Genomic DNA, 25,714 nt, shown 5'->3' on the forward strand with positions numbered 1-25,714 from the left:
TCCACCAGGGTCCATCAAAGTTCTACAAACTCCCCATGAAGCGTTTAATTACTTCATAATTATCATCGATTAATCGATCAGTGCTTCAGATTCAGTTCATTGATATTATTCTGAAACATTTATCACAGTGATGAGTTTCCCCTTTAACCCTTGTGTGGTGTTCGTATTTTTGTTACTCAGCCAGTGTTCATGGGTCTGGTGGACCCGCTAGAGTTTTGGCTTTCCAAATTAACACTATCAAACAATTTTATGTTAAATTACTCAACAGATGTTTACTTCATCCCAATTACAAGACATATGAACAGCAAACATGGTTAATTTTTTCCCTTTACCTTTGTTAGATCACAGTTATGAATTAATGTGCTTCTCGTTTTTTTTTTTTTTAATAAAATGTTATAAAAAAATAAATCCGTTATAATCAAGTGGAGTGAGTGGAAAGACACAACACATTTACACGTGAAGCAATATGTTTCACAACTAAATGGGATCAGCTGCTCATCAATGGTGACATTAGGCCCAGGGTTGTAAAACAGGGGGAGGTGGTGCACACACTTATCCCACACTGTCCTGATGGCAGCTAGCTTGTCTCTCTGCCGTCGAGCTGGTCTGTCATCTCGGTTATCAAAACGAATAATCCTGGAAATTTTGTGGAAGTTTTCCAGACACACTGATGCACGGAAAGGTTCTTGCCGGTTTCTGCATCCCACAGGGATTCGGTGGATTCCCCTTTGGACCTGAAAACTCCTGCAAGGATAAGAAGCCCAAAGTAGGCCTTTGGAGTTCTTAGATGAATTTGGTCCATCTCCTTCCACCTCTCTCCAAAAACACACCGTCCTTCTAGATTACTGCCATCCAGAATAATTTTCTGGATGGAATCTGGGATGAAAAGCTCAAATGAAGACTTGATGTCCTGCACATGAGTAACTGTCAGCTGTGTTGGCCCTGGCTTATCACAGTAACAGCTCTGCAGGGTGGCTCATTTCTTGGGCAAGAAGACCATTCAATTTCACCAGTTATTGACATCCATATTTCTTCACTTGCTGTCTGGTGGGCTTGTTCTGGTCCTGGAGCTGGCAGCAGATGGGGTACTCGTCTTCATTTTGTTACTAAATGGTGCTCAACCTCATCCTCTTCTTCAAAGTCACTGTCAGACTCTGAATTTTCAGAAATGTGAAATATTCTGAAACCTCTTTGTCAACATCATCCGAAGCCCCTCTCTCTTCCAAAATCAATCAGATGGCCCTCGCAGCAGATAATCTTTTGCCATCTTGATCAGTTGTGATAAAGAACCACACTGGCAAAGTCTTATTTATAGTATTATGCCCCTAATTTGCAGGTGGGACAGGGTATGAGAAAATAAAATTTGGATCCCTCGAGAAAGAGGGTAAAATGTGCGGGAATGTCAGAGCAGACGGTGTTGGTAGTTGAATTTTCAACAATGTTGCAACTTTGTGCGGAGCAGGAGGGGAAGAAAACACTATCAGCAGCACCAGAAAGGAGGAGGACAGAGTGTGGGAACACAGGACCTACACTTTCAACACTTTTATTAGACCTGGGTCCAGTGGACCCGAACACCTTGTATGTAATGTAAATGCGTGGGGGGAGGTACAGTATGAGGTCATTGAAAATTAGTTCAGATTTATGTTCTTCACAGAAAATAAGCCAAAGCCAATGAGTTTCAGGTTGAAAATAGAATTAATTGTTTAATTTTTCTTTTGAGAAAAACTGAAAACGGGTCTCACAGACCCGAACACCATACAAGGGTTAAAAGAACAACACCTTTACTCATTTCAGTTTATTTTGTTATTTTTATTATTTTGCACTTGAACAGATTCAGATCTGAACAGAGCAGAGCTCACACAGAAACAGGAACGTTAAAAATGGACCCCAGTTTAATCTGCAGGTCAAACCTGCAGCGCACACGTCGGTCCGTCTGCGAAGGAAAATGTTTCAATAAAATGTGAACAAATGTTAAAAGCTGAAGTCGAGGGAACTAAACTCCCGGCGTTTGAAGACTCTCCGGTCGGCTTCCCCAGACAGTCTGTGGGGATTACTTCCCCTCGCGTGTCACTTCCTGCTGTTTCATAGCTGCTGGCTGTTCATCCGTCTGTTAGCATTCAGAGGTGGAGGAGGAAGCTGAGCCTCGGGCCTCCACCTGAGCATCACCTGCTCAGGTGTGAGTCCGACTTAGAGTTCAGCAGGTAGAAATGAGCCGGATGGTTTCAGTCCTCTCTGGGTCTGTGATAACGATTGTCCACACGATGTTTTCCTGCGCAGCTAAAAACACGGCGAGCGCGAGAAGCCCGGCGGCGCTGTGATGCGGCGCGAGCCTCGCGCACTGGCGTGCAGATAAGCTACATCTTTTTGAAACCTTTAGTTTTACATCGGACGCCAAAGTTCGTCAGATATTTTACTGTGAACCAAAAATACAGAAACAATTAGAAACACACGCAGTGACGTCAGCTACACACCAACACAGAGACCATCAGTCACCCTCGGCAGACCAATCAGAGCAGCAGCTGCTGCCCACGTGTCCGCCAGCTTTCATCCCCGCGGGTCGGTCACGTCACATCTCGGAGGTTCTGAGCGGCCTGCAGTCGCTGCCGTCTCCTCTCCATCGCCTGCTGCTTCTTCCGCTCGATCTCCGCGGGCGAACATTTCCCCCGAACTGCAGAAAGCGAGAAATCGGTCAGAGTCACGCAAACAGCACCGAAGCCACGGAACCGCTTCACACGTACAAACACGCAGCTCACTTCACCACGACCGATAGTGCTCTTACCGTCGTCGGTCGCCGTGGACACCGGGTCGGTCGGCCTCTTGAAGGCGAATTGGTCTTTGATGGCGTGTTGCTGCGGCGCTCTCTGCAGCGCGGCGGTCCACTGCACCCGCCTGCTCTCCTGCAGACAGGCCGACTCGACCGTGGATCCTGACACCATTTTTTTTCCCGTGAACCTCAGAGTCTCGTTCACCTTTACGGCGACGCTGGAGGCAGAACCACCGGCCAATGAGCTGCCGGCTGCTTTGCCCGTACCTGTGGGGGGAGGAGCTTCTGGCTGCAGGATCCTGTCGTCCCGTCCGGTTCTGCCAGTCGGCCACAGAGCTGCGCTGTGGTTGGGAATCTGACCAATCAGAGGAGCCCGTTTTTCAGCCATGCCCTGGATCTGGCTCTCCAGGTCCTCACACATTTCACACAGCAGCTCATCGTCCGCCAGGTCGTCCCAGACCGGCTCTGACAGGAAGAAAGCGTCCAGGTCGTCATCCAGGAAGTCGCCGTCGGCGGGCGGCGCGCTGTGGAAGGAAACTCCAGCTTTCTGTGGGAAGTTTGGAGCGTTTGTAGTCTGTGATGCTGCAGCCCGGCAGGTCCCGGCAGAAGTCCTTTTTTGGTCAGACGGCGGTTTCTGCAGATCCAGCTTCACCGAGTTGGACCAACAGGTCTGCCGGGCATGCCGAGACGAAGCCCCGCCCTGCACAGCGTCTCTACCGGCGGGATTCGAGCTGTAGCCCACCTCCCGGCGTGCGTTCTGGATCCTGTCTACAGAGAAAGCAGGATTAGGCTCCAGGAGGAACGTCGCTCTCGGCCTGACGTTTTCCTTTTCCACTTTGGGTGCGGCAGACTGGCCGAGCCTGACGGCGGTATCAGCTTCCCTCTGATATCTCGCCTGGCCGGCAGGTTTCTGGGTCGAGCAGAGCTTCGGAGAAGCGAACTTCAGAGGATTTTGCGTCATCTCTAACACCAAAGAGTCATTTAGCAGGTCGTCGTCTCCCCAGTCATCCTGGAAGTCGTTGCGGGCTGACGTGCTGCTGCCGTGCAGCGTGGAAACGGCTGAAGTGGGGCCGCGTGACGAGACGGACGGTTTCCCAGAAGCCTCTCTGGGAGGTTTGACCTGTGACTGAGCTGAGGCCTGGCTCAGGTTCCCGCTCACGTACTGAGTCGGCCCATCGAAGAGGAAATCCAGATCGTCGTCCACGTGTTGATCTGGAAGAAGCTGCACGCCCGTCCCCGCCACAACGCTCGCAGCAGGCAGACGGCTTCCAGGGAGTGAGGGAGAAACTTCAATCTCAACGCCGTTCTCGAAATCCAGGATGTCCTCGGACAGGAGCTCCAGGCTCTGCTGGTGCACGTCCTCCGCCTCCTCCTCATCCTGACGAAACATGTTGAAGTCAAACTGCTTGGCGAGCTTCAGCAGGTCGTCGACGGCGTTCGGTCTGCAACAGAACGAAACGTAAGCTCACCGAGAGTCGGAACCAGACTCACATGCAGTAAATGTGCTGTGATGGACCGAGACCTGCTGACGATGTGTTCCTGTCAGGCCAACGTCAGAGCTCCTCACACCTGTGCAGCTGAACCGCCGCTGTTATCGAGGACCTCTGTAAATAACACTAAGCCTGTCGTAGCATTTGTGAGCTTAAAGATCAATAATCTGATCTGATGTGAACATGGCTCCGTCTGTAGCGGCCGTGTGCACTGGTCTCGGGCTGTGAGCAAAGCGCCGTTTCCTGATTGGTTCTGTGTTATGATCCAGTTCACAGTCACACCTTCTACCTGCAGCCAAATCATTTTAAAACTTCCTTCTTTGTGTTTTTATCTGGAGAAGCTTTGCATGAACCACCGTTCAAAATAATCCTCCTTTGTCTGAAACCGGCTCTTTTAGCTCCTGTCTCTTTAAGGCCCTTCCCAAACCCTTCTTTTGATTGGCCAACTTAAGGAAGCCTGCAGAGGGGCTGTGCTGTCTTTTTTGTATTATTACAAACCTTAAATTAACTTATTTTTATTTTTTCTCATTAAGTTTCTCTTTCATTTTGTCTCGTGTCTCTCTTTGATTTTCTACTTTCAGTAAAGAATAAAAACAGATGTAATTCCTCTTTTGGCACACCGAGTCTACATCGGCGGGGTGGAGCGTGCCGTCTGAGGCTCGTTCCCGCCAGTCTCCTGAGCTGAACCCACCTCGGGGACTTCTTCTTGGGTTTGGGCAGCTGAACGTCTGGCGTGCAGGGGATGGCGGCGCTGTCTCCGATCCACTGCTGTAACGTCGGGTCCGTGTCTTCAGGTCTGCCGTGCTGCAAAGTCAGTACAGTCGATCGTTAGCTTTAACAGCAAGATGCTTTTTGCTGCGACCCGTGGCTGGTGTGTTTGTTTTGGGGGTTTCTGACCTTTGGAGCAATCCTGTTGACGATCTCCGAGATGCTCACGGCTCCGGCTGGGCGCGTTTTTCCTCTTTTACCTGCGGACAACGAGAGAATCACAGTTCAGGTGTCCAGCGTGGAACAAAGCGCATTAAACACAGACAAGAGCAGCAAATTTGACTCCGCGTTACCGCGTCTGTTTGGCGAAGGGGAGGTGGCGTCCCAGATGATGTCCTGCTGAAAGTCGGACTCGTTGTGCGGAGACTCGCCGCAGACACTTCCTGTATGTCTGAACCTGGGGATTCTGGTGGGGGTCTTAAACTCTGGACCAAAGGATGAAAATCATTTCTGTCAGCTTTGTAAACGTCTCACATTTGAAGTTTAAAGTAGCGTCTGTTAATCTGGTCCAAGGGGCAGTGATGGATACTGACACCGTTAGCGCTCTGTTAGTGTGATGGTGGAGTTTCACTGTGTGAACCTGCAGACAAAGCTTTTAATGTGGTTTTAGATACAATAACGCAAATGTTTAGGCAGAGGTTAGTTCAACAAACAACTATATTAGTTTGGTTTTTAGCCACACTGCTGCAGGCTGAGGAACTTGTTCCTAGCCGAACTGCAGAGTGTGAGCTCTCCGGGCTGTACACACGTTTTGTCACGAATCAGAAAACGATTTTTAGTGAAATGTTTCAGAAAACCTTAAATCTGCAGATATTTACATGTAGTTTGGCGTGTCGCGCTGTCCAAACAGGAGAGCGGTTGTTCGGTCACAGAAAATGGCTTCGAGGAGGTAAACCGACACTAAAGGCACAGAAAGGTGCTGCTCACCTGCCCGCTGGCTCCTCGGGGAATCCTGCTCAGATCCCAGCCTCTGTCTGGAGCTCCTGCTCAGGCGGTTTGCTCTCGGTTTAGCCGCCTGTTGCTCCTCCAGCGGGGTGCCCATCACAGCGGCCAAAGGGCCGAGTTTAAGCCGGCTTCCACTCATGGTCAGCGCCCGAGCTCCGGGTGAGAGCCGGGGCAGCCACGGTTCGTGTCGCCGGATGGCTCTTTGAGCGTCACTTTTTCAGGCTGTAAATTCGGACGCCCCGCCGAGGTTTTGAACGTCCCGCCATCTTTTCTCCTTCCCAGAGTTCCCTGCGGTGGTGCGTTCAAGAGCAACAGTGCTATGCGGAAACTGAACATTGCAGTGTTTACTTTTATTTTATGTTTGTTTTGTTTGTTTTAATTTTTTTTTTTACATTTTTACATAGATAGGCTTAAGTAGTATTTTAAAACTTTGTTAAGTATTCAGATTTTAATTTGAGTGGCAGAGTTATACGTATATTTGAATTAATGCTACATTTTATTCCTTATTAAAGTTAAAACATGAAAGAGTGACTTTAGACTCTTGTAGATTTATCTCTTATGTTGCGGTTATATGATATAATAACACGTTGAAATTTGACCCTGCAGTTAGTTTTTTCTTCATTCCTGGCTCGAGCAGCTCTGGAATCAGAGGTCTGGAAATGAGAGATAAAGTGACACTCATGTTTCTGAATCAGCTCTAAAGCAGCAGAGGTGAGAAGAACCACCACATCACTGCACGTTTCACAGCCTTTATTACTCCGACACCACCAGCCCTTCAGGTGCAGAGGGCTCTTCTCAGACAGGCACAGGAGCCGTACATCTTCATTAAATCAGAGTCAGATAGACTCGTGTGTGTTTTTGTCTGCAGCTGCAGCGCTCCTCCTCCTCCTCGGATCCCCCAGAGGAAGAATTAGTGCATCACCCCCTGCTGTGCTGCTCTCTGTGATGAATCTGAATTCAGACTCTGCATAAAACCCACCAACACACGGAGCAGCTGTGAGTCACAGCAGAGGAGGATGGAGGTTTGTTCCAGCAGCACTGATGGATCCTCCACCTCCACCCTCGGGGTCTGCTTCTGTTTGTGTATGCAACAAACAGCCATCATAAATCATCAAGTGACTAACAAACGTAAACAGAAGTTTTCACTATCACTACTAATTAATGTTATCTTGTTGTATCTCTGTTGTGGTCAGTGCGATCCTCTATGCTGTTGCATGCTGGGGCAGCAGGTTGAGAGTCACAGACGTCAACAGACTAAATAAACTGATCCATAAGGCCAGTAATGTTGTGGGGATGGAGCTGGATGGTTAGGGTGGTGTCTGAGAGGCAGATGTTGTCCAAGATAAGGACAATCATGGATAACACCTCCCATCCACTCCATGACATGCTGGCTAGTCACAGGAGCACGCGCAGTGAGAGACTGAGATTACCCATGATGCACCACTGAATGACACCACAGGCAGCGTGGAACTTTGTGTTCTTCCCAACAATAATGTCCAACTCCTCCATCTAACACACTGTAAACCCTGCAGTAGTTACAGCCTTTTACACACTCTTTTCTACTCTGGAATATTCTTGATTATTTATCCAATCACACATCTGCTTACCTGCATCTTTTGCTCGTTTCTCCTCCTGATGGCTTTGAACTGTTTTTGTCCATCTTGGTTTTCATTTTGCCCTCCAGTATGAACACAAGTCCCCCAACCCGAGGATCAGCACAACATAACCTAACACACAGTTCACAGATTCACTTTGTCTAAGGTTGATTTCTGGGATTTCACACAACCCAGGATTCAAATCATGAATACATGATGGGCTTGGATTTACAACATTATGAATGAAATGTGCTCTATTTGGAAGCAGCTGGCCCCGCCCCTTTCGACGGGTTGTGTGACACTTTAAATCATCAAACTGTAAATTATAAATTGTTATTGATCCTTTACCCCGAGTCCTAAAGTGTAGATTTATTTTCTTACTCTTCTTATATTTATTATTTGCAGTGTTGGGTAAGTTACTTTAAAATAGTAACTTAGTTACATTACTAGTTACTTCTCTCAAAAGTAACTCAGTTACTTCAAGTTACTTGTTACTTTCCCTAGTAACTAGTTACTAGGGAAAGTAACTTTGGTTTTACTCAGAATTCTCTTGTTAATGTGTTGCTTCCATAACTTTGCCAGTCTTCTAGCTTGCTTACTTGCCACAGTGCACTGTGCCACCTACCAACAGAAAGGAAAAGATAATGTGCATATTTCCACGAGAGAAATCCCACGCCTGGACCGTCATTGACTGCTGCCATGATTCTAGCCTACGTCACAGAGTCATGTGCGCTTTTTACATCCAACACAAAAACTGCAGTCGTGGTGCTTTGATTGTACTCAGAACTCTGAAATTCTGCCTTCTGAATAGGAAGATGTAGGTAACACCAGACTGCAGATGAGCTGCATACATGGCTGGACTGGGACAGAAAATCAGCCCGGGCATTTTGACTAGAGACCAGCCCGCCATTATAGGAAAAATCATAAAGCCTTTGAATGAAAATAAACACTGTTGTGACAGTGATGTTCACTGTTCTGATGGTATATATGCATCAATCTATCAATCGTTTGTTGTAAGATTCAGATAATTATTTATTAAAAGCTAGAAATTTTAAATGAGAATAAGAAAGAAAAGTATTTCTTTGTGCCCCCCTCTCCCTGTTAATGCCCTACATGCCCCCCTGGTTAAACTTTGCTAGACCCGCCCCTGCACAGTTACCAGCTGTCAGCTACATAAAAAGGATCCTGGGGTTATTTATCTCTCAGAAACAGTTCATAACTTCCCTTCAACTCATTCATGTCACCTAAAAGGTAAACCTGTTTCTCCATCACCTGCTCAGCTCTGATGATCCAGTAAGGACATCTCCTGGTTTCATCTTCATGTTTCCCTCTCACCACATATCTAAACCGACATCATGACCAGCAGCTTTACAGCTGTGGCTCCAGCCAACATCAGCTGATACTAGAAAGTAATATTAAATAAATTCTAACAACAGCTGATCAAGCTTAAACGTGCTGCTGTTGTTTAGCGCGACATCCGCTGGTTTCCTCTTTCTGGCGCAAAGTGAGCGATAAACAAACAAGAGAGAAAAGCCGATCAGCTGATCATTGATCAGTTTCATGATTGAAGCAGAAACAGGAGAGGGAGGGGGAGAGGATGAGAGAAGGAGAGGCAGCTGTGCAGCGTAAACACAGAGTAACTCCAGCTTTGTGCCTTTTTCATTGTAGCTGAATTACGGGACAAACTGTTCCTTTTCACCTCAATAAGAAACGCGTAATATTTTCTCTGAATACCAGACGGGACGGTTGGCAACTCTAATAACTTATGAACAAAATAAAGTTAAACATCAGTAACATCATAGCACCCACCCAGCTGTATAGAAACTCCGTCATGCTAGCTAGCACGCAGTACGGAAAACTCAGCACAACGAAAATAAACTCCACCTAAACTTGGTTCATATCTGACCCAGAGAGACTGCAGGTCATAACTTCTTACCTGAAGTTCAGTTCACACTTGGACCGGCGGCCGCCTCGGGTCTCTTTTCCTTCTGCGTCCCCTTTCCTTCATCCACCTGCTGGCCTCCACCACTTGCTAATGTTACTGAATCTTTGGAAGCTCTGCGATGCCACCACACGAAGTAACGAGTAACGACCCTATCTAAATCCCAGTAACGACTAACGCGTTCCTGATTTTGGCATAATAACTAGTTACCGTGCTCGTTACCACAATAATAACGTAGTTACTGTAACGCGTTACTTAATAACGCGTTAGTCCCAACACTGATTATTTGTTTACTTGCACTGCTGTAACTGGAGCCTTGTCGTCTCGTCTCTCTATATGCTGGACTTTCTGTAGCGGAGATGACAATAAAGTTTACTTTGACTTCAGCAGCGCGCAGGCGCACCGAGGGCTCTGTATCATGATGTCTGGTGTTTTCGTGTTTGTTGGTTTGTTTTTATGTTGTTTTATTTTGTGAGTTGGTTATTAGACGCTGCTCCAGCCAGAGACTCCCCGCCGCCCCGCCCTCTCCTCCCTGTGCCGCCAGCAGCAGGCGCAGCTCGCAGGCGGAGGGCGCCCTTACTCCCAGCAAAGGGGCGACAGAAAACCGATCGGTGCCTGTGACATCCCCAAAATGCGCTGGCTGATGTCGGGGCAGCAGGAGTACGAGCAACTTCTTTTTGCCGCCCCCACCACGATGTCGCCCGTATCAAAAACCGCTACTGTAAATGGGATTTCATTTTAAAAAGTAATTAAATGAATTAAGGTCAATATAAAGATAAACATTTTAAATCCTGAGCTTAATCACAGTTTCAAAGAGTCCAAAATTAAAGCCTCAGCAGACTGTGAACAAACATGTTGGAGCGATATCAGCCAAATCACAGGGTGAACAGGGCTGGGCTGTACTTTCATGCAGTACCACTTTTTACCACAAGATGGTGCAACCAGTCTCTGCGAGCCTCATTCAAGCAGACAGCTCAAAGTTAAGGAGACGCTCTAATTTAGGATGAGAAGAGGAAAGTGCTGCTGAGGAAACGAGGGGACGACAGAAACATGAAAAAATTTCAACTCAGCAGCGTGTAAAACGTCGCCCTCTGGTGGAGAAAAGTTCAGCTCGTGTAATGGCCAAACGTAGCTCAGAGACTGTGAATGGTACGACTTTAGTAATAACTGTTATGAGTGAAGTTATGAGTGTCAGGTTTGTGATCACAGCAGGAGACATGAAACACAGGAAACACCAAGCATATCCAGAAAAGTGGAACCCCAGCCGGACCGAGACGAGCCGGCGCAGTGCTGGAGCTTAAGGTGAGCGCTAGGCCTCCGCCACACAAAGTTCATTTTACAGGAACACGGAGCTGCTGCTGCTCCGTCTGCTGGGACACATGCTCAGCATGAGGAAGTTAATCACACTAACGAGGATTACTTCTGAACGGTGACTCGTGCAAAGCTGCAGTCCAAGAGGTCACCTTCAAAGCTAAAATGTCTCCGTCAGGGATTATTTTGGGTGAAGCGTGTAAAAAGAGCACACTGAGTCTGAGGCTGTTTCCAGCTCGGCAGCTGTGGACGGAGGTGAAACCTGAGCGGTGGCTTGCCCGCCGCCTGGCCCGCAGCCACACTCACATATGCGCCATATTTCATGTGTGTGATTAGAAAACCCTGCTGCTGCGAAGAAAACACAGCGTTTCAATGAGCTGAGGCCGGCAGGAAGCAGCGCTCTACCTGCTTTTACCATCAGCGCGGCCTCAAAGGCTCTCTGGCCTGAGCCGGCGCTTTGAAACGTGAGCCGGGCCGCTGGCGGGGCTTTCAGAGGGCAGTGCCAGATATGCCGCTCTTTAATCTCAGCCATCGATCACTGTCTGCTTGGACCGACGCCCCCCGGCCCAGGCCTGCAGTGTCAGCGCCGACCTGAGGCGGCGTGCAGCTGTGCGGAAATGTTCTGCAGGGTCACAGTGAGCTCGATCCTGATGAAGACCTCAGAGAAAAAGGAGCTGCGAGTTTGCTCTAAAACTTTGTGGGAGATCTGCAGACCATAAAACTCTCTCATGTTAAAAAAACGGACTCGTGCTCGTTTTGGATCAAACGCGTTCGAGGCTTTGATGCAAAGAGCCGAGCTGTTCATTCTAACGGTTCAGAGACCAGAATAAACGTCTCAGCTCGGTCAGCAGAAGAGTGCAGGACGTTTCCAGAAGAGAGCCAGAGGTTATTAATAACTGATGATTCAGTGATAATCTTTGGACAGACTGATCCAAAGCTCACAGGTCTGCGAGCTGAAGGTCGGCAGGCCGACGCTCAGAGAACCTGGTGCTTCTTTAACACGACCAGCAGCTCTCAGCTGCAGGCGCAGACCTGCTGCTGGGCCTGCCGGCCGTCGCCTGTACCCTCAGAGTTCAGGGTGTGGATTTATGAGTATGGATTTGGCATTTCCTGTCTGATGTGTCCACGCAAACAGAAGACGAGATTTTAGACATTCCCGGGGGCAGCGTGGAACTTTGTGTTCTTCCCAACAATAAGAAAAAGATTTCTTCATGCTTTCCTTTGAAAACTGACATCAAAATATCAAAGCGACCGCAGACAGATGCAGCTCAGCGGGCGCGATTCATGTAAAACCCAACAGAACCGGACCAGCGCCGCAGACACGACGAACCGCTCCTCTGCTGTGAGCTGACCCGGCAGAGGTCAGAGGTCGGGTTCTGTGGGTTTCGGTGTGCTCTGTAGGAGACGCTCCGGTTCCTCTTTTCTGCATGCAGATGCTGAGACAGATGTTCATACCAGACGCAGTCACCTGAGCCCTCAGCAGGTAAATCGTTCCCAGTGTTTGTAAGATGCTGTGACAGGGATGATGTTTGTGGGGTTTTCGTCATGTTTCTGTCTCCGTGTTGTCTTGTCGAGGTCTCGTGTCCCCTTCCTGTTTCGTTCCATGTCTCTCCAGGCCGTCGTGTCCTCTGTTCCTTAGTTACGTCTCCCGTTTCTGCGTCTTTATGTTTCCTGTTTCATTTTGACATTTGTGTGTGCTGCTCATTGTTCCACAGTAAACACATCCATCATACCTGGTGGTCAGAGGACAGGTGCTCCTGGTGGTTGATAACAGGGACCACCTGAGCAACGAGCACACCCTCCGTGGAGTAAAAGGCTGCTCTAAGCCACGAGACCATGACGCAGTGCAGAGTCCTGGACTCTAGGTCTGTGAGAGCTGGCTGGGCTCTGCTCTCGGGGGCCGAGACTCCCCGAGAGCAGAGCCTGAGCGTGTGCTTCCAGTTCTGCGAGCGCCAACAGAACACGAAACCAAGCAACGAGGCTTCTTTCCTCGCCGACTGACCCTGTCTCGAGGCCTCCTTTGAGCCAAAGTCTTCATGCCGAACATCCGGCGCTGCTCCAGAAACAGGGAATGTTGGACGGACCTGTGGGAAGCCCTGAGCTCGTTCTGCCTCGGCTGTAACTGGCTGACCTGAGTCAGGACATGAAAACCTGACGCCACCACATCCTCCAGCTGCGCCCTCAGACCGGAGGAGCTACGTCAGGTCACAGGGACCTGGAAACATGAATGGAAATCGAGCCGTGGGACTCGTGGAACAGACACGGTCATTGAAGGGTTCAGTCGAACTTTTGTTACCTCCATCGAAGACTGAAATACAAGAAGCTGGAGAAGGCGCCGTCGCTATGCTGTCGGTCCAAACGTCTTCCTGTTCTGCCCGAACAGTGAGAAGCAGAGGACTGTGGGTCTGACGGTGAAGAGCGTCGCGTCCTCTCCTTCTGCTTCCCTCCAGTCACTCTGAGAAACAACGTGATTCTTGTTTTGGAAAACGACAGTTTAATGAAGCGCTTTGGGAAACGTCCTGTTTCGCTCCAGTTAAGCTAAAAAGTTTAAAGTTGGCCCATAAAGTTCCAGCAGGCTCAAGAAGGAGACGTGAGGGGGGAATAAAGCCTGGAAATAAACCCAGAGGTTCATCAAAGATGGCGGCTTTCCCTCAGCGTGAACATCTCGGTATTAAAGGTGAAAACTCGAGCTCGACTGTGGTCGCTGATGTCATCCAGCTGCGTCGGGGCGGTCTGAAAAGATGACATCACCCGAGTCCGAGCGACCTCCGGCTGACTCGAAGAGCAGGTGGATCCGCCACACCCATACATAATGACTTATCCATCACCGCGTAGCCCCGCCCCTAAACCCTCACCTGCTTCCTGCTCGTCTCTGACTGTAACGGACCACAGAGCAGAACCTCAGCACAGGTGGATCTGAGCGCTTCTCTGCTCGGGGAAAAAACACTTTTTGTTCTGCGTTTTAGCGTATGTGCCGTCCCGGGACTACTTTCTTTTTAAGGATTTAAAGGTACGGTGCGTACGATTTAGTGGCTCCGCCTCCACACCCATCAGGTGGGCCTGACAGCAGACTTTGTTTAAAATGGATACTTTTATTTTATGAGTTAATCAGCAGAATTTTTAGTTACTTTTTATGAGTATTTTCAGCTGTGTCAATGACCTTTGACCTCACAGACTGCAGGATGTGTGCTCTAACTCTGAGCGCGCTCTCAGGTGAACGGTCGGTTGTCTCTAATAAGCGACTTCCTGTCCAGTCGGGGTAAACTGACCCCTCCCTCCCCACTTCCTCCCCACAGTAACCAGGATCCATGAGTTTCTGGTTCCTCTGCGAGACACTGAATACCTTCCCCCTTTTGCCCCAAACACAGAGGAACGCATTTCATCCCTCCTGAAGCAGCCGCTTAATTAAAGGCAATAAATTATCCAACTGTGAGGTCGGCTCGCTCAGAGGAGGCTGGAAGGAGGGGGGAGGGTTTTAGTGTGGGGGAGGCTGCTGAGGGAGGAAGATTCACGTCTCCTCGGACTGAAGCCCGAGGCGACTGTGTTTGGAGGAACCTTGTTAGTGCTCCGGTTCGTTCCCATCTGAGCACAGGACGTATTTATGTTTGTGTGCTCACACATACCAGAACTATAGACTGTATGTAAATGATGGTGGTAGCTGTAACATCAGTCTTTGGTGACCATATTTGGACCAAAGGTTGGCACAGTTAATGCCAGGAAGCTCTGTTATCATCCACAGACACAGATACCGGCCAATCAGTAACATCCAATCAGAATCCTACTATCTAAGTCTACACCAATCCCGGAGCTCTGCTTTCTTGGACGGTCTGTTAGTACAGTGACCTCACGGCAGCTATATGATTGGTCACATGATGTCATTAAAAGGCTCCAACAGCACAAACACGGCCCAGAGGTCCAGCTCGGGTGGAGCTAGCGCAGTCACCTCCCCGCTGACTTTGGCCGTCACCACGAACGTGAACTCTGAACTTTCTGAACATTGTCTGTCACACATCTGACATGATGCATTCACTGTCTGCTTCGTCTGTGGGAAATGTCACCGATAAACAATAAACCTCTCGCCGTTGTTCCCAGCTACGCTCCCAGCAGCCGTCAGCTCGTCGCGTCCCGGCTCTTCTTTGTGCATCTGACAGCGAGTCTGGATCCTCAGACGGACGCTCGACAGCTGCCAACTAATCACTCATTTCTCTTTAAAAGCAGAGATGAAGGCAGTTTCCACAATCCCCTAAGATGGCAGTCAAACATGGGCGTGCCATGGAGCCTGTCAGTCACAACTCATCTGAAGTCAAAGCTCCGCAGAGGATCCAAAGCAGATTAATGATTTTGTTTTTGTGTCAGCCGCCTTTGAAATGAGGCACATGTAGAAAACTCCCAGAGTGGGGCAGCAGATCCACGAGGGGGACAAATCTCTCCATGGCAGACGGGCCGATCTTTCCCATCAGGCCTGCTGAAGGCGTCGCCACTGAACCTCCCGGAGCGTCGATTCGAATGGAGTGACTTGAGCTGAGCGACACCCGCAAACAAGACACGAAGACTCGGAGCTTCACACTGTGACTGCAGCCAAGGAAAAGCTCCGCCTCCGGGACACCAACAGATCAACCCGAGCTCTGTGCACAGAAACCAAACAGCACAAACTTCACGTTTAATCGAGGTCAGAAGCAGTTCTACAAGGTCACAGAGGGGTGGAGCCTATCCCCATAGGGTGAAGGGCGGGGCTCACCGGCACAGCTAATCTTTCAAATATCAGGATGAGCTGTAAACACGATGAATTTTCATTTCTGGAGCCTTTTCACTTTAAAAAAATCGAGATTAAAGAGAAACGTGGAGCCAAAACGACGCAGTAGGGCCGGGACACTGAACGCTGATCTGAGACCAGTTTAAAGACAGAAACCGTGTGATGCTCGCCCGAAACACAACTTAAAACATTATAGTGAATGAAACTTGAATGAAGTCATAAATCGGGCTGATTGGAGCTTGTTGTGGACGTCTCGCTGTGATGCATTCGGATCATTAATGAACGAGTTCAGCATTAAAAACCAAACAGGGCAGAGATGAAGAACAGCAGGAAGTCAGTCGGTTTTAAACCCGGAGCCTTTGTGTCACTAGTTCCTGTTAAAATATCAATAAAGACAAAAATATTTGAGTTTCTGGAGCCAATCCCAGTGAGTCTGTGTGATTCAGGCTAAGCGTGGAGCAGCTGATGTGTTTATGCTACGACATGAACAAACGTCACAAAAGCATAAATTTGAAATTCTATTTCTTTCCACTTAAATTTAGGAAAATTAAGAATTTTAACTTGTTCAATTTAAATTCATTTATTGTGAATAAGTGATGGGGATCACCTGCAGTACCATCACAGCCCACCAGGGGGTCGCAGAGCACACTGTGGGACTGTGTGTTATGGTAGGGGTGTGAAACATAAGGCTCACTGAGGCGTCGGAGGAAGGCAGAAATTTTGGACTTTAATCTGTTTTCCTGCCGATAAAAACTCCTCGCGACACCCGAGCGATTCAGTAACACAGGAATAAATGACAGCTCCTGTTTTTGACCATCAACTGTTGAAATGTACGTTCAATGTTGTTGTTGTTGTTGTTGTTAACAGGCGGCCTTTTACACACTCACGTTTTGAAACAAGTCTCCTTCATCATGCAGACAAACAGCTGCATGATGAGGCTGCAGGAATCACATGATCATATTTCAGGATTACATGTGCAGTTAAACATCTTTGTTTACCTGATCCACGGGAGCTGAATGTCACCTGCAGTTCAAAATACGTTTTCATTCCACCTTAAAAGAAGTCTCATTCTCAATTTATTCATTTTTTTACTTCAGTTTTTTCCCAAAGTGAATATTTGTTATTTTTTCCTCTTGGATAGAAACGTGTCACAGCTGAGCTGGACAATAAACTGAAGCGCTGACGTTTTATTTCAGTGAGGCACCGAACGCAGCAGGAGTCAAAAATCAGACTCAGAAATCCACAGAATCAGTTTTATTTACGGAGAGGGAGGTCTCAGGGGGTCTATGGTCCAAAACTGTCTGTCTGCAGAGCAAACGGCTTCAGGAGTCCATCAGCGAGCGCAGAGAGGAAGCCGAGCTGCAGATCTGTCCGTTCTGGGAGATTACATCACAGGAAGTGATCAAATCCAGAAACGCGCGGTGGACAGTGTTCATCTTTGCCTTCACGATCACTGTCTTACCTCACGTTTCTCTTTTTAGTCCGTGGAGCACTCTGAGAAGGCCCGCCGAGAACAGAGGCAAGCTCAGGTGTTTCCTCATCAGGCCACGCCCACAGGGCGGAGAGCTGATGGGCAGGAGGTGAAGAGGCGTGGGGTCCCGCTCCACGCTATGGGGTCTGCAGACCTGATCAGAGTCCTGCAGAGGAAACACAGAGGGTCAAGATCAGGAGGAAGGCCCGACGTAGCCTCAGGAACCAGTGTGTGTGTGTGTGTGTGTTTACTATACTTGTGGGGAAAAACAGCTTTGCGGTCCCCACGAGTTTGAAGGCCACTCAAAATGTGGTTTTAGTTACAGTTAGGTCATGTTTAGGGTCAGGCATTCACTTGTGATGGTGAGGGGCCAGGAAAAGCATTATGTCAGTGAGATGTCCCCACAAGGATATAAATACACACGTGTGTGTGTGTCTCACTGACAGCTGCATCGTCAGTAAAAGCTGAGAGAAGAAAATCTCGTTGACTTCCCCCTCCCTCCCTCCTGCTTAATAATAAAAACTGCTTACAGAGTAATTGGACTCTGTGTAATCAAATAAAGAGATGAGCGCGCCTCTCGCTAACGATCAGTTCATTAGACTGAACGTGGAGCGGCTCTCAGAGGATTCATTGACCTTTAATCAGAGGGAACTGGCTTTAATTAGTGAGGAGGTGCTGAGAGGAGATGAAGCTCAGGCTGTTGGAGCCGTTCAGGATCAATCCAAAGCGAGCGACATACTGACATCGGCTGAGTGCCGCCAGCGCCGAGGCTGTGGGTGTTTCTGTCACATCTTTATAGCAGCAGATTCACTTCAAACATCCAGATTACAAGAAAGTCTAAAGATCTCTTTCAAATTAAAAGCCCATTTAAGCAGCAAAGGGTCCACTGAAAACACTAGAACGCCTTTAATTTGAAGAGAATGCAGGAAGTGCTGGCTCTGTGTGGCGTCACTCACGGTGGTTTCCTGCGACGCCGGGCGCCTCCTCAGGCTGCAGGGTGCAGGCGGTGGTGCTACATGTAGTGCCACTGTCCCTCCACGCCCATCCCCATCCCTACACCACCCATCGGACCTGTCACACACACACACACACACACACACACACACACAGATGAAAGCACTGCCCCCTTCCTTCAGCTCCTCTGTAAATAAAAGCTTTTGAAACTATGAAATCAGCCACGACTGATCTCTGCAGCGTGACTGTAGCTTTGCATGAAGCTCAGTTCACAATAAGCCGTCCTCTCTGTGTTAAATCTAAACTTTGATTTCAATGTGCAGATTCTGCAATAATGTAACACAATCAAACCCACAGCAGCATAAGCTGTGTGTGTTTACCAGGCGGTCTGATTCCCACGGGCGTCTGACCGTCCACCATGAAGCTTCCCATTGGCTGGCCATCTGGGCCGTACGGCGGCGCTTGGCTCACTGCGGACAGAGACGACAGCTCGTTTTAATGGCGGAGGGCGCCGAGGCCGTCGGCCGGCCTGCACTGACACCGCCACAGCCTCCACTTTACACCCACACACAAAGGCGTGTTCAGGTCCACACGCAAACACCAGGAAAAATCAAGCCGATTACAGTTGTCGACATGAGAACCTGAGCGCCAATCAGGTCCATCCGTGATCTTTTTCCCGCCCATCTTCTTTAGTCTCAAAATGTTCACTTTTTTTTTTTACACCTACAGTCTGTGCAGAGTAACTCTGCATGATCCACAGTCCAAAATAATCCTCCTTTATGTGATTGACTGCCTCCCCTCAGTTCATCCATCTGAGGCCAGCTGCGTTAGCGCCTCCCCCTTTACGAGTGGCGCCCCTGGTTACAGGAAGCGTCGGGTTTGCGTCAGCGGGTCACGCTGTATCTCCTAACAGAGCAAAATAGAAGCAGATCCTGCAGCGATCCTGTGCGCAGCTAAGCGCGCTCCAATTACAGCGAGGACACGTGGAATCGGAGGTTAGCGCCTGCTTCTAATAAAAGCTGGCTTCACATGAAAGCCTCCTTCACTCTGCTGTGGGGTAAAAACACGAATCGATAGAAAACCACTGCTTCCAAATATCATACGACTGTTTTCACTCGTGCTGTATTAGGAAAAGAGGCGAAACGTAAAGGAAATGTAACATCACATCACTGCATTACGTGTTCGAATAACGTCACATCTGTTAAAGCAGCTGTGACGTTCTCGCGGTGGGGGGGGGCCATCGGTCGGACACAAACGGAGAGGTTTTGGTCCTCGTGGTGGAATCGGCCTCGGTCGCTGAAGCTGTTTCTCACCGCCGTCTTTCAGCAGCGTCTCCAAACCTTTGTGAGGAAGTCAGCCGCGGGGTTAATGCTAAGAAAGCTCAAGGGCCAAAAGGCTAACAGGACTTTAGCTCCACTGTAGCCGGGGCTCCTATTTGTTTTAATCCCGGCTTCAAACGTTGAATGGAGTGGTCGGTCAAAGCGATTAGTGTCTTTGTCTGGAGCTAACCCCGCCGGGGTTTAGAAGCCATTCAGAGTTTAAGCCTCTCTGCTTGCTCCAACGCTCCGAGGAACCAAGCGAGACGCCGCTTTTTCAGCTCGCCTTACACGCAGAGCGAGTTCCACTGGCGTTCCAGTCCCAGTCGGGTGTTTGGAAAGCTCACGCAGACACGGTGGAAGAGCACGGATACTGGAGGAGTTTCTGATTTAATGGAAACGAAACAGCCGCTAATACACCTGTGAGACCTCACCTGCTCTGTTTGACTGATCGATCATGGGCTGAACGATCCGCCGCCTCGCGTTGATGAACCTGAAAGTCAAAGAAAAGAAGTCAGAGTTTGTTTTTAACGACAACAATAAACTCGTTACTGATAAATCGCTTCAGGTCAAGTTTAAACACCCAGCAGCTCAAACTGGCTTCACTGGAAACTCGTCCACTGGTTTAAATTTTACCGTCATTTACGTGAACATCGAGGCCCCGATGCAGGCGTGTTACAGAAGTCGGGTCCATCTGACCTGTTACTGTGCAAATAAACGGTTTAACATGATCAGCACAAATCAATCAGATCACTTCCTGGAGATTAACCAATGGGAAGCCGTCGGCGAGCACTGGCAACGTCTCCTAAATACACTCTTAAAGCCATCATCCTGGTATGCGTGACCTCCGACCCGGCACCTCCTGTGACCTCCCCAGCTACTCCAATTAGTCATTCCCCCCCATTCTGGTCTTCCTCAACTTAAAGACCTATGTAGCCCCCCCCCCAAGTAAAAGCTCTGTGGTTTCCTGCTTGATTTATGTCCTCCTACACCCTGAGCCCCGGGTGGGGAGGGACCATTTCAACAGGAGGGTGGGGGGGGGTTCTTTTCAGAAAAACAAAGGCCACAGCTGTCCTCTGGGGGACCGAAAAAGGTACGCGGTGGGGGGGGGAGAATATTTCCAGGTCAGTCAGCCCGTTAGCACGAGGCTGCACGAGCTCATCAGGACACACGAAACAGGAAATAAACGTCGCTCGCACTGCACAGCGCAGCTCGGCCGACAGCCTCAGATCACTCCGACGTCACGGTTTCATTTGGACGTTTTGGTAAATCTGGTTTTGGTCAACATCCAAAGAAAAAACGAATGATCTCCTCTCAGAAATGTTGAAACATGCTGGAAATGCAGGTATCCAGGTATCTTCTGCAGCAGGTAACACTGTGGGCGGGGCCAGTCCTCCACTTTTCATCGAGTCAGCACATGAAATAATAATCGCAGCATCAATGTAACTGTTAAAAGCACAAATTTAAAACCCTTTTCACCTTCAGTAGCAAACATCACATCCTTTCGACCTGTTGGACACGCCCGGGACTACATAACTCCGCCCTCTTCCCCACCTTCCTGCCAGGCTGAGAACAAAGAACGTGTAGGTGAGGAGGAGTATGCTTAACCTTCTCGTGAACTGATTATATAATGGATCGTCATCCAGTGTCAGTGAACATTCAGGTCTGCGTGTCTTTGAGAAAAGGATCAGTGATGAAAGCTGATCTTACTGAGTCCTGCAGGGAAAAATCCTCCATCAGGAGCGAGATGGGAGAGACAGGAGGGACAAAGACGTGCTGAAAACCCGCCCCCAGCACAGAGTGAGGACCCAGGAGTTTAATGGTCCAACGGTGTGGTAGGCCTCTTACAGAGGTCACATGGTCACTCTGCATAGGTCAACTGCAGAGAAGACGTACGCTCCCACAGGAACCGCGAGCCCCATCACCACAAAGATGTCGCCGCTGGAACCGGCGCACTCAAAAACCTGCTAGGAGCCGTTTCCAAGTCTCAGACAGGAAACACCATCCACCTTCCTGCTCCTCAGACCTCCAGAACCGACCTGCCGGGGCGACTGAAAGTCTTACATCTGGGACCGCGTGCGAGGCCGTGGTCACAATCCTTCTGCAGCACTAGGCCGCCATTTTGTTTCTTGCCTCCAACACATTTAAAGCCAGAGGAAAACAACGAGACCAGAACCGGATTTCTCTGAAATAATGAAAACTTCGGGCGTAGCCTCGAAGGACGATCGGCCTCCTGACCCCCACCGCCCGGCGAGGAGGGGCAGGGAGGGGCGGGGCTCGGGCCGCTCTGTACAGTCAGTGTTTAAACAAAGCAGATCTATTAATCACCACACACACACACACACACACACACACACACTCCCCAACCGCCTGCTTGTAAAACATGTAGAAGCTCCGCCCACTGAGGGAGTCATTTTGAGGTCAGCCCCCCCCACCACCAAGGGCGTATTTAAATAAACCAGTCCAGCTGTTTGCCATGAAAATGCCATTTACACCAACTGCACACCACACACCCCTCACACACACACACACACACACACACACACACACCCACCCCTCACACACACACACACACACACGCACACACACACGCACACACACACACACAAATCAGAGAGAAGACCCTGTTTCTATCTTTTGTTTCATAAAACACGAATACACACGCCAACCCGACGGGCTGAAACATGAAGGCCTGCAGTTCCTCTGACGACCAGCAGAGGCAGCAGTGAGCCAGCCCCACAGACTCACACCCTGTGCGGGGTGTGTACATAACTCGCCTGTGTGAGGCATGGCCTCTCTGACTGGAGGGATGGCGACACAGGCGGAGGTGGTGGGGGCTGGTTTTGTTTTTCTACAGTAATCGGATATTTTCGACTTCCTGTTTTTGACGTGAGGATCACTGGAGCCTGGCGAGAAGACGCCCTTTTATTAAACTTAAGCTTTCACGCTCGCTGTGTCAGATTTACAGTTTTTTACAGACGCTAGGACACATTTCTCAATACTTAGGTCACTTTTGCAAAACTCTTCACACAATCCTCCTAACTGACCGTCAGCTTGGCAAAGCAGTTCATTTCACATTCAAAATGCACTACAACTACCAAAACACTTCATTCAGGTCTCAAATAAACTCATTCTTCCAGAACACTAGCAAAGGTTGACAGCCGACAAACACACTTTGTCACCCACAAAACAATGACCTAAAAACACTAACAACATGTAGCATTACACAGTGTTTTCCTGTGTAAAACAAGGACACATCTCTGTTTATAATTTCAATATATGTTACTGGAATGAATCAGACATCATGCAGAATTCGTTAATATTTGTTTATGTATTTTTAGTTTTTTGCACTAAGTAATCCCAAAATACAAGAATTTGTATACACACCATCCACTGATACACATACAATAGTAATGCTAATCTACTCGGTCTCCTCCATTTGGCCACAGGTTCTCATCCACATCACATCTTATGTCATCTAGGGCAACACACCTAGGAAAGAATCTTCTGGCTGCCAGAATTGAAGGAGTTGAAAAATTGAAGGAGTAACACCTGTGTAGATGTTCATCTACAATGAGAATCAGCTGTGGCTGGTTAAACTGCATTTTTAGATTGGAAATATGTTTCAATAAAATATTGCTGTTGCATTTTGCTGTCTTTTTAAGTTTTGCATTGTGTTATTGTTTTGGCCATAAGTTTAACAGTTTTGAAAACAGTATGTAAGCACATGCAAAATGTCCTGTACAAAGGTTTTTGGCAGTTGTTGTGTCTGAGTGAGAAGATGATTCATGAAATTTGAGAGATGTAGTCATTGAATGCATTTTGTGCCAAAACAATGATAACTGGTCCTCAGTTTAGCCCACATAGACTTCTGTTGTGCTCACTGTGTGAGGAGTTTTGCAAACGTGACCTAAGTATTGAGAAATGTGTCCTAGCGTCTGTAAACAACTGTAACTGTTGCCAAGGTAACGGGACCAGAGGCAGTGTGACCTCACGGCCGTGCATTTCACTCGGGACCAGCTTCCAGTCTGGATTCAGGAGACACTATCTCTACTTTTAAGATTCAAACTTTCCTTTTTGTTAAAGCATATAGTTAGGGCTGGACCAGGTGACCCTGAATCCTCCCTTAGTTATGCTGCAATAGACGTAGGCTGCCGGGGATTCCCATGATGCATTGAGTTTTTCCTTTCCAGTCACCTTTCTCACTCACTATGTATTAACAGACCTCTCTGCATTGGATCATATCTATTATTAACCTCTGTCTCTCTTCCACAGCATGTTTTTATCCTGTCTTCCTTCTCTCACCCCAACCAATCACAGCAGATGGCCCCGCCCCTTCCTGAGCCTGGTTCTGCTGGAGGTTTCTTCCTGTTAAAAGGGAGTTTTTCCTTCCCACTGTCGCCAAAGTGCTGCTCATAGGGGGTCATATGATTGTTGGGTTTTTCTCTGTATGTGTTATTGTAGGGTCTACCTTACAGTATAAAGCTCCTTGAGGCGACGGTTGTTGTGATTCGGTGCTGTGTAAATAAAACTGAAGTGAATTCACTTCCTTCTTCTCTCCTTGCATCCTTCTCCTAGCTTCCTGCGTTTGCCTTCTCTCCTCGACACCCAGACTTTTACTGTTAGTGACGAGTTTATTTGGGCACAGAGCAGCTGTGCTGGAGAAACAGACGTGGATGCGGACATTTATTCACTCTACTGGCAACATTAGCACAGGTGAGGTGCAGGTGACGCATACTCCCAGCAGAGCATCCCTCGGGTCTCCACCTCAGAGCTCCAATTAGCTCTCAAACTAAGCACCTCCATCCTCCTGAGAGTGGAGACGAGGAAACTCAGCAGGAATTCACCCCCACCCACCTCATTAGGCTCAGGGTGGGGCCAAAGGTCAGCCTTCCCATAAATACCTGCGACTGCTTGGTGACTCACCAGTTGTTGACCTGCAGGATGGTGAGGCCGGTGTCCTGAGCCAGCTGCTTCTTCTGCTCCTCCGATGGGTACGGGTGCTGCAGGGGGACAAAACACGCCAACATTAGTGCGCTGCAATTAACAAGGAAGCAGTGAGCCGATTAGAGAAGGAAGCATCCTGGGACTACTGTTAATCAGACTGTGTGTGTGTGTGTGTGTGTGTGTGTGTGTGTGTGTGAGAGAGAGATTTTTACTGAAACACGCTCTGATCACAGCTGATCAGCTGGATTTAAACACATGACGTCTGCAGATAAACGTATAAAAATGACAGAAAATAATCCCTGAGACGGCCGCCGGTGTTTGAGCTGCAGATCCTCTGAAGATTCAGTGACTGTTATGTAAAGTTTGAGTTTCTGTAACCTGCAGCTGCAGGTGTGGACGGTGTTTTTTCAGTTTTAATATTTCTTTTGTTTTCTATGCTGTGAGTGAAAAATGTCTCTCTGAGACGTTACGGCGTCCCGGCTGTCTGCAGCTCACCTTGTGCCAAATGTCTCAAAGCAACGTTTGTGGAAAACAGCACTTTAAATAAAGCGCCGGGGGCTCGGGTGGGGGTTCATGTAAAGTTCATGTTAACGAGGTTCAGCAGCGCCATGAACAGTAAATAATGTCTTCAGTTTGTTGGTGCGCTGACTGAAACCAGCTGCTGCCGCCCGGCCCCACAGAGCAGCACCTCCACTAACACCACCCTCGGTCCAGTCTGCAGACACCCAGATGTGCAGACCAGCAGGGACAGCACGCTCAGTTCCAGGTTAGACTCATAGTGATGGAGCCCCACACTGTCACTGACTTTCACCAGTCGACACTTCTGTAAAGCCGGACTTTCATCCAGAGAGGAGGCCGACTGAGTGACAGGCAGGTTTGTAGCAGAGTCAGAGCTTTGCAGGACTCTGCGGGACTCTGTGGGACTCTGTGGGGCTCTGTGGGGCTCTGCGGGACTCTGCGGGACTCTGCGGGACTCTGTGGGACTCTGTGGGGCTCTGCGGAGCTCTGCGGGGCTCTGTGGGGCTCTGCGGGACTCTGCGGGGCTCTGCGGAGCTCTGCGGGGCTCTGTGGGGCTCTGCGGGGCTCTGTGGGACTCTGTGGGACTCTGTGGGGCTCTGCGGGGCTCTGTGGGACTCTGCGGGGCTCTGCGGGACTCTGCGGGACTCTGTGGGACTCTGCGGGGCTCTGCGGGGCTCTGTGGGGCTCTGCGGGATTACAGGGATAAAGCTTCCCTCTGAGCCGGGCCGTCTCTCGGGCCCTAATCAAGGGTTTAAAGGTGGATAAATGTACGGTGGTATTAAAGACGCCTCTGAGGGCGACGGCGGAGGCGTAAATAGAGGGTGGAGCGGCGAGAGGCTGGGAGGCTTCGTCCTGTGGCAGCAGAAAGGAGAAGCTGGCAGGTTTCTTTCAGCACCTCCTGCTTTGACTAAAACCCAGTTTAAGGTTTCACCATCTCCT

The 25,714-nt window shown here is 48.9% G+C and overlaps 2 protein-coding genes across 2 annotated transcripts in view; both read right to left on the reverse strand.

The window, feature by feature from the left end:
* Nucleotides 1-2,561: 2,561 nt before the first annotated feature.
* etaa1a (ETAA1 activator of ATR kinase a) lies at nt 2,562-6,106 on the reverse strand. Its single transcript, XM_085355292.1, has 6 exons — nt 5,950-6,106; nt 5,316-5,447; nt 5,152-5,222; nt 4,946-5,058; nt 2,780-4,206; nt 2,562-2,668 (listed from the first exon to the last, which is right to left on the reverse strand). Exons 1-6 carry the CDS (start codon nt 6,104-6,106, stop codon nt 2,562-2,564), a joined length of 2,007 nt encoding a protein of 668 aa, XP_085211418.1.
* Nucleotides 6,107-16,815: 10,709 nt separating this feature from the next.
* The window catches only part of meis1a (Meis homeobox 1 a), a 25,422-nt gene continuing 16,523 nt past the window's right edge, over nt 16,816-25,714 (reverse strand). Inside the window, exons 9-13 of the mRNA XM_085355310.1 lie at nt 24,236-24,312; nt 19,744-19,802; nt 18,374-18,463; nt 17,996-18,110; nt 16,816-17,205 (exon numbers count right to left, since the gene is read on the reverse strand). Of these exons, the coding sequence (XP_085211436.1) occupies nt 18,052-18,110; nt 18,374-18,463; nt 19,744-19,802; nt 24,236-24,312 (285 nt within the window). The 3' untranslated portion in view covers nt 16,816-17,205; nt 17,996-18,051. The remainder of the gene's footprint in view (nt 17,206-17,995; nt 18,111-18,373; nt 18,464-19,743; nt 19,803-24,235; nt 24,313-25,714) is intronic.

Source organism: Diplotaxodon limnothrissa, linkage group LG6, assembly GCF_057381915.1.
Source record: "Diplotaxodon limnothrissa isolate DT_005_m linkage group LG6, D_limnothrissa_male_GT1.1, whole genome shotgun sequence".
Lineage (NCBI taxonomy): Eukaryota > Metazoa > Chordata > Actinopteri > Cichliformes > Cichlidae > Diplotaxodon > Diplotaxodon limnothrissa.

Coding starts and splice junctions, on each gene's coding strand:
- etaa1a (XM_085355292.1), bottom strand. CDS start 6,106: ATGAGTGGAAGCCGGCTTAAACTCGGCCCTTTGGCCGCTGTGATGGGC. Junction 5,223..5,315: donor CCCTTCGCCAAACAGACGCG/GTAACGCGGAGT, acceptor CGTTGTCCGCAG/GTAAAAGAGGAAAAACGCGC. Junction 4,207..4,945: donor CCCAAGAAGAAGTCCCCGAG/GTGGGTTCAGCT, acceptor GTTCTGTTGCAG/ACCGAACGCCGTCGACGACC.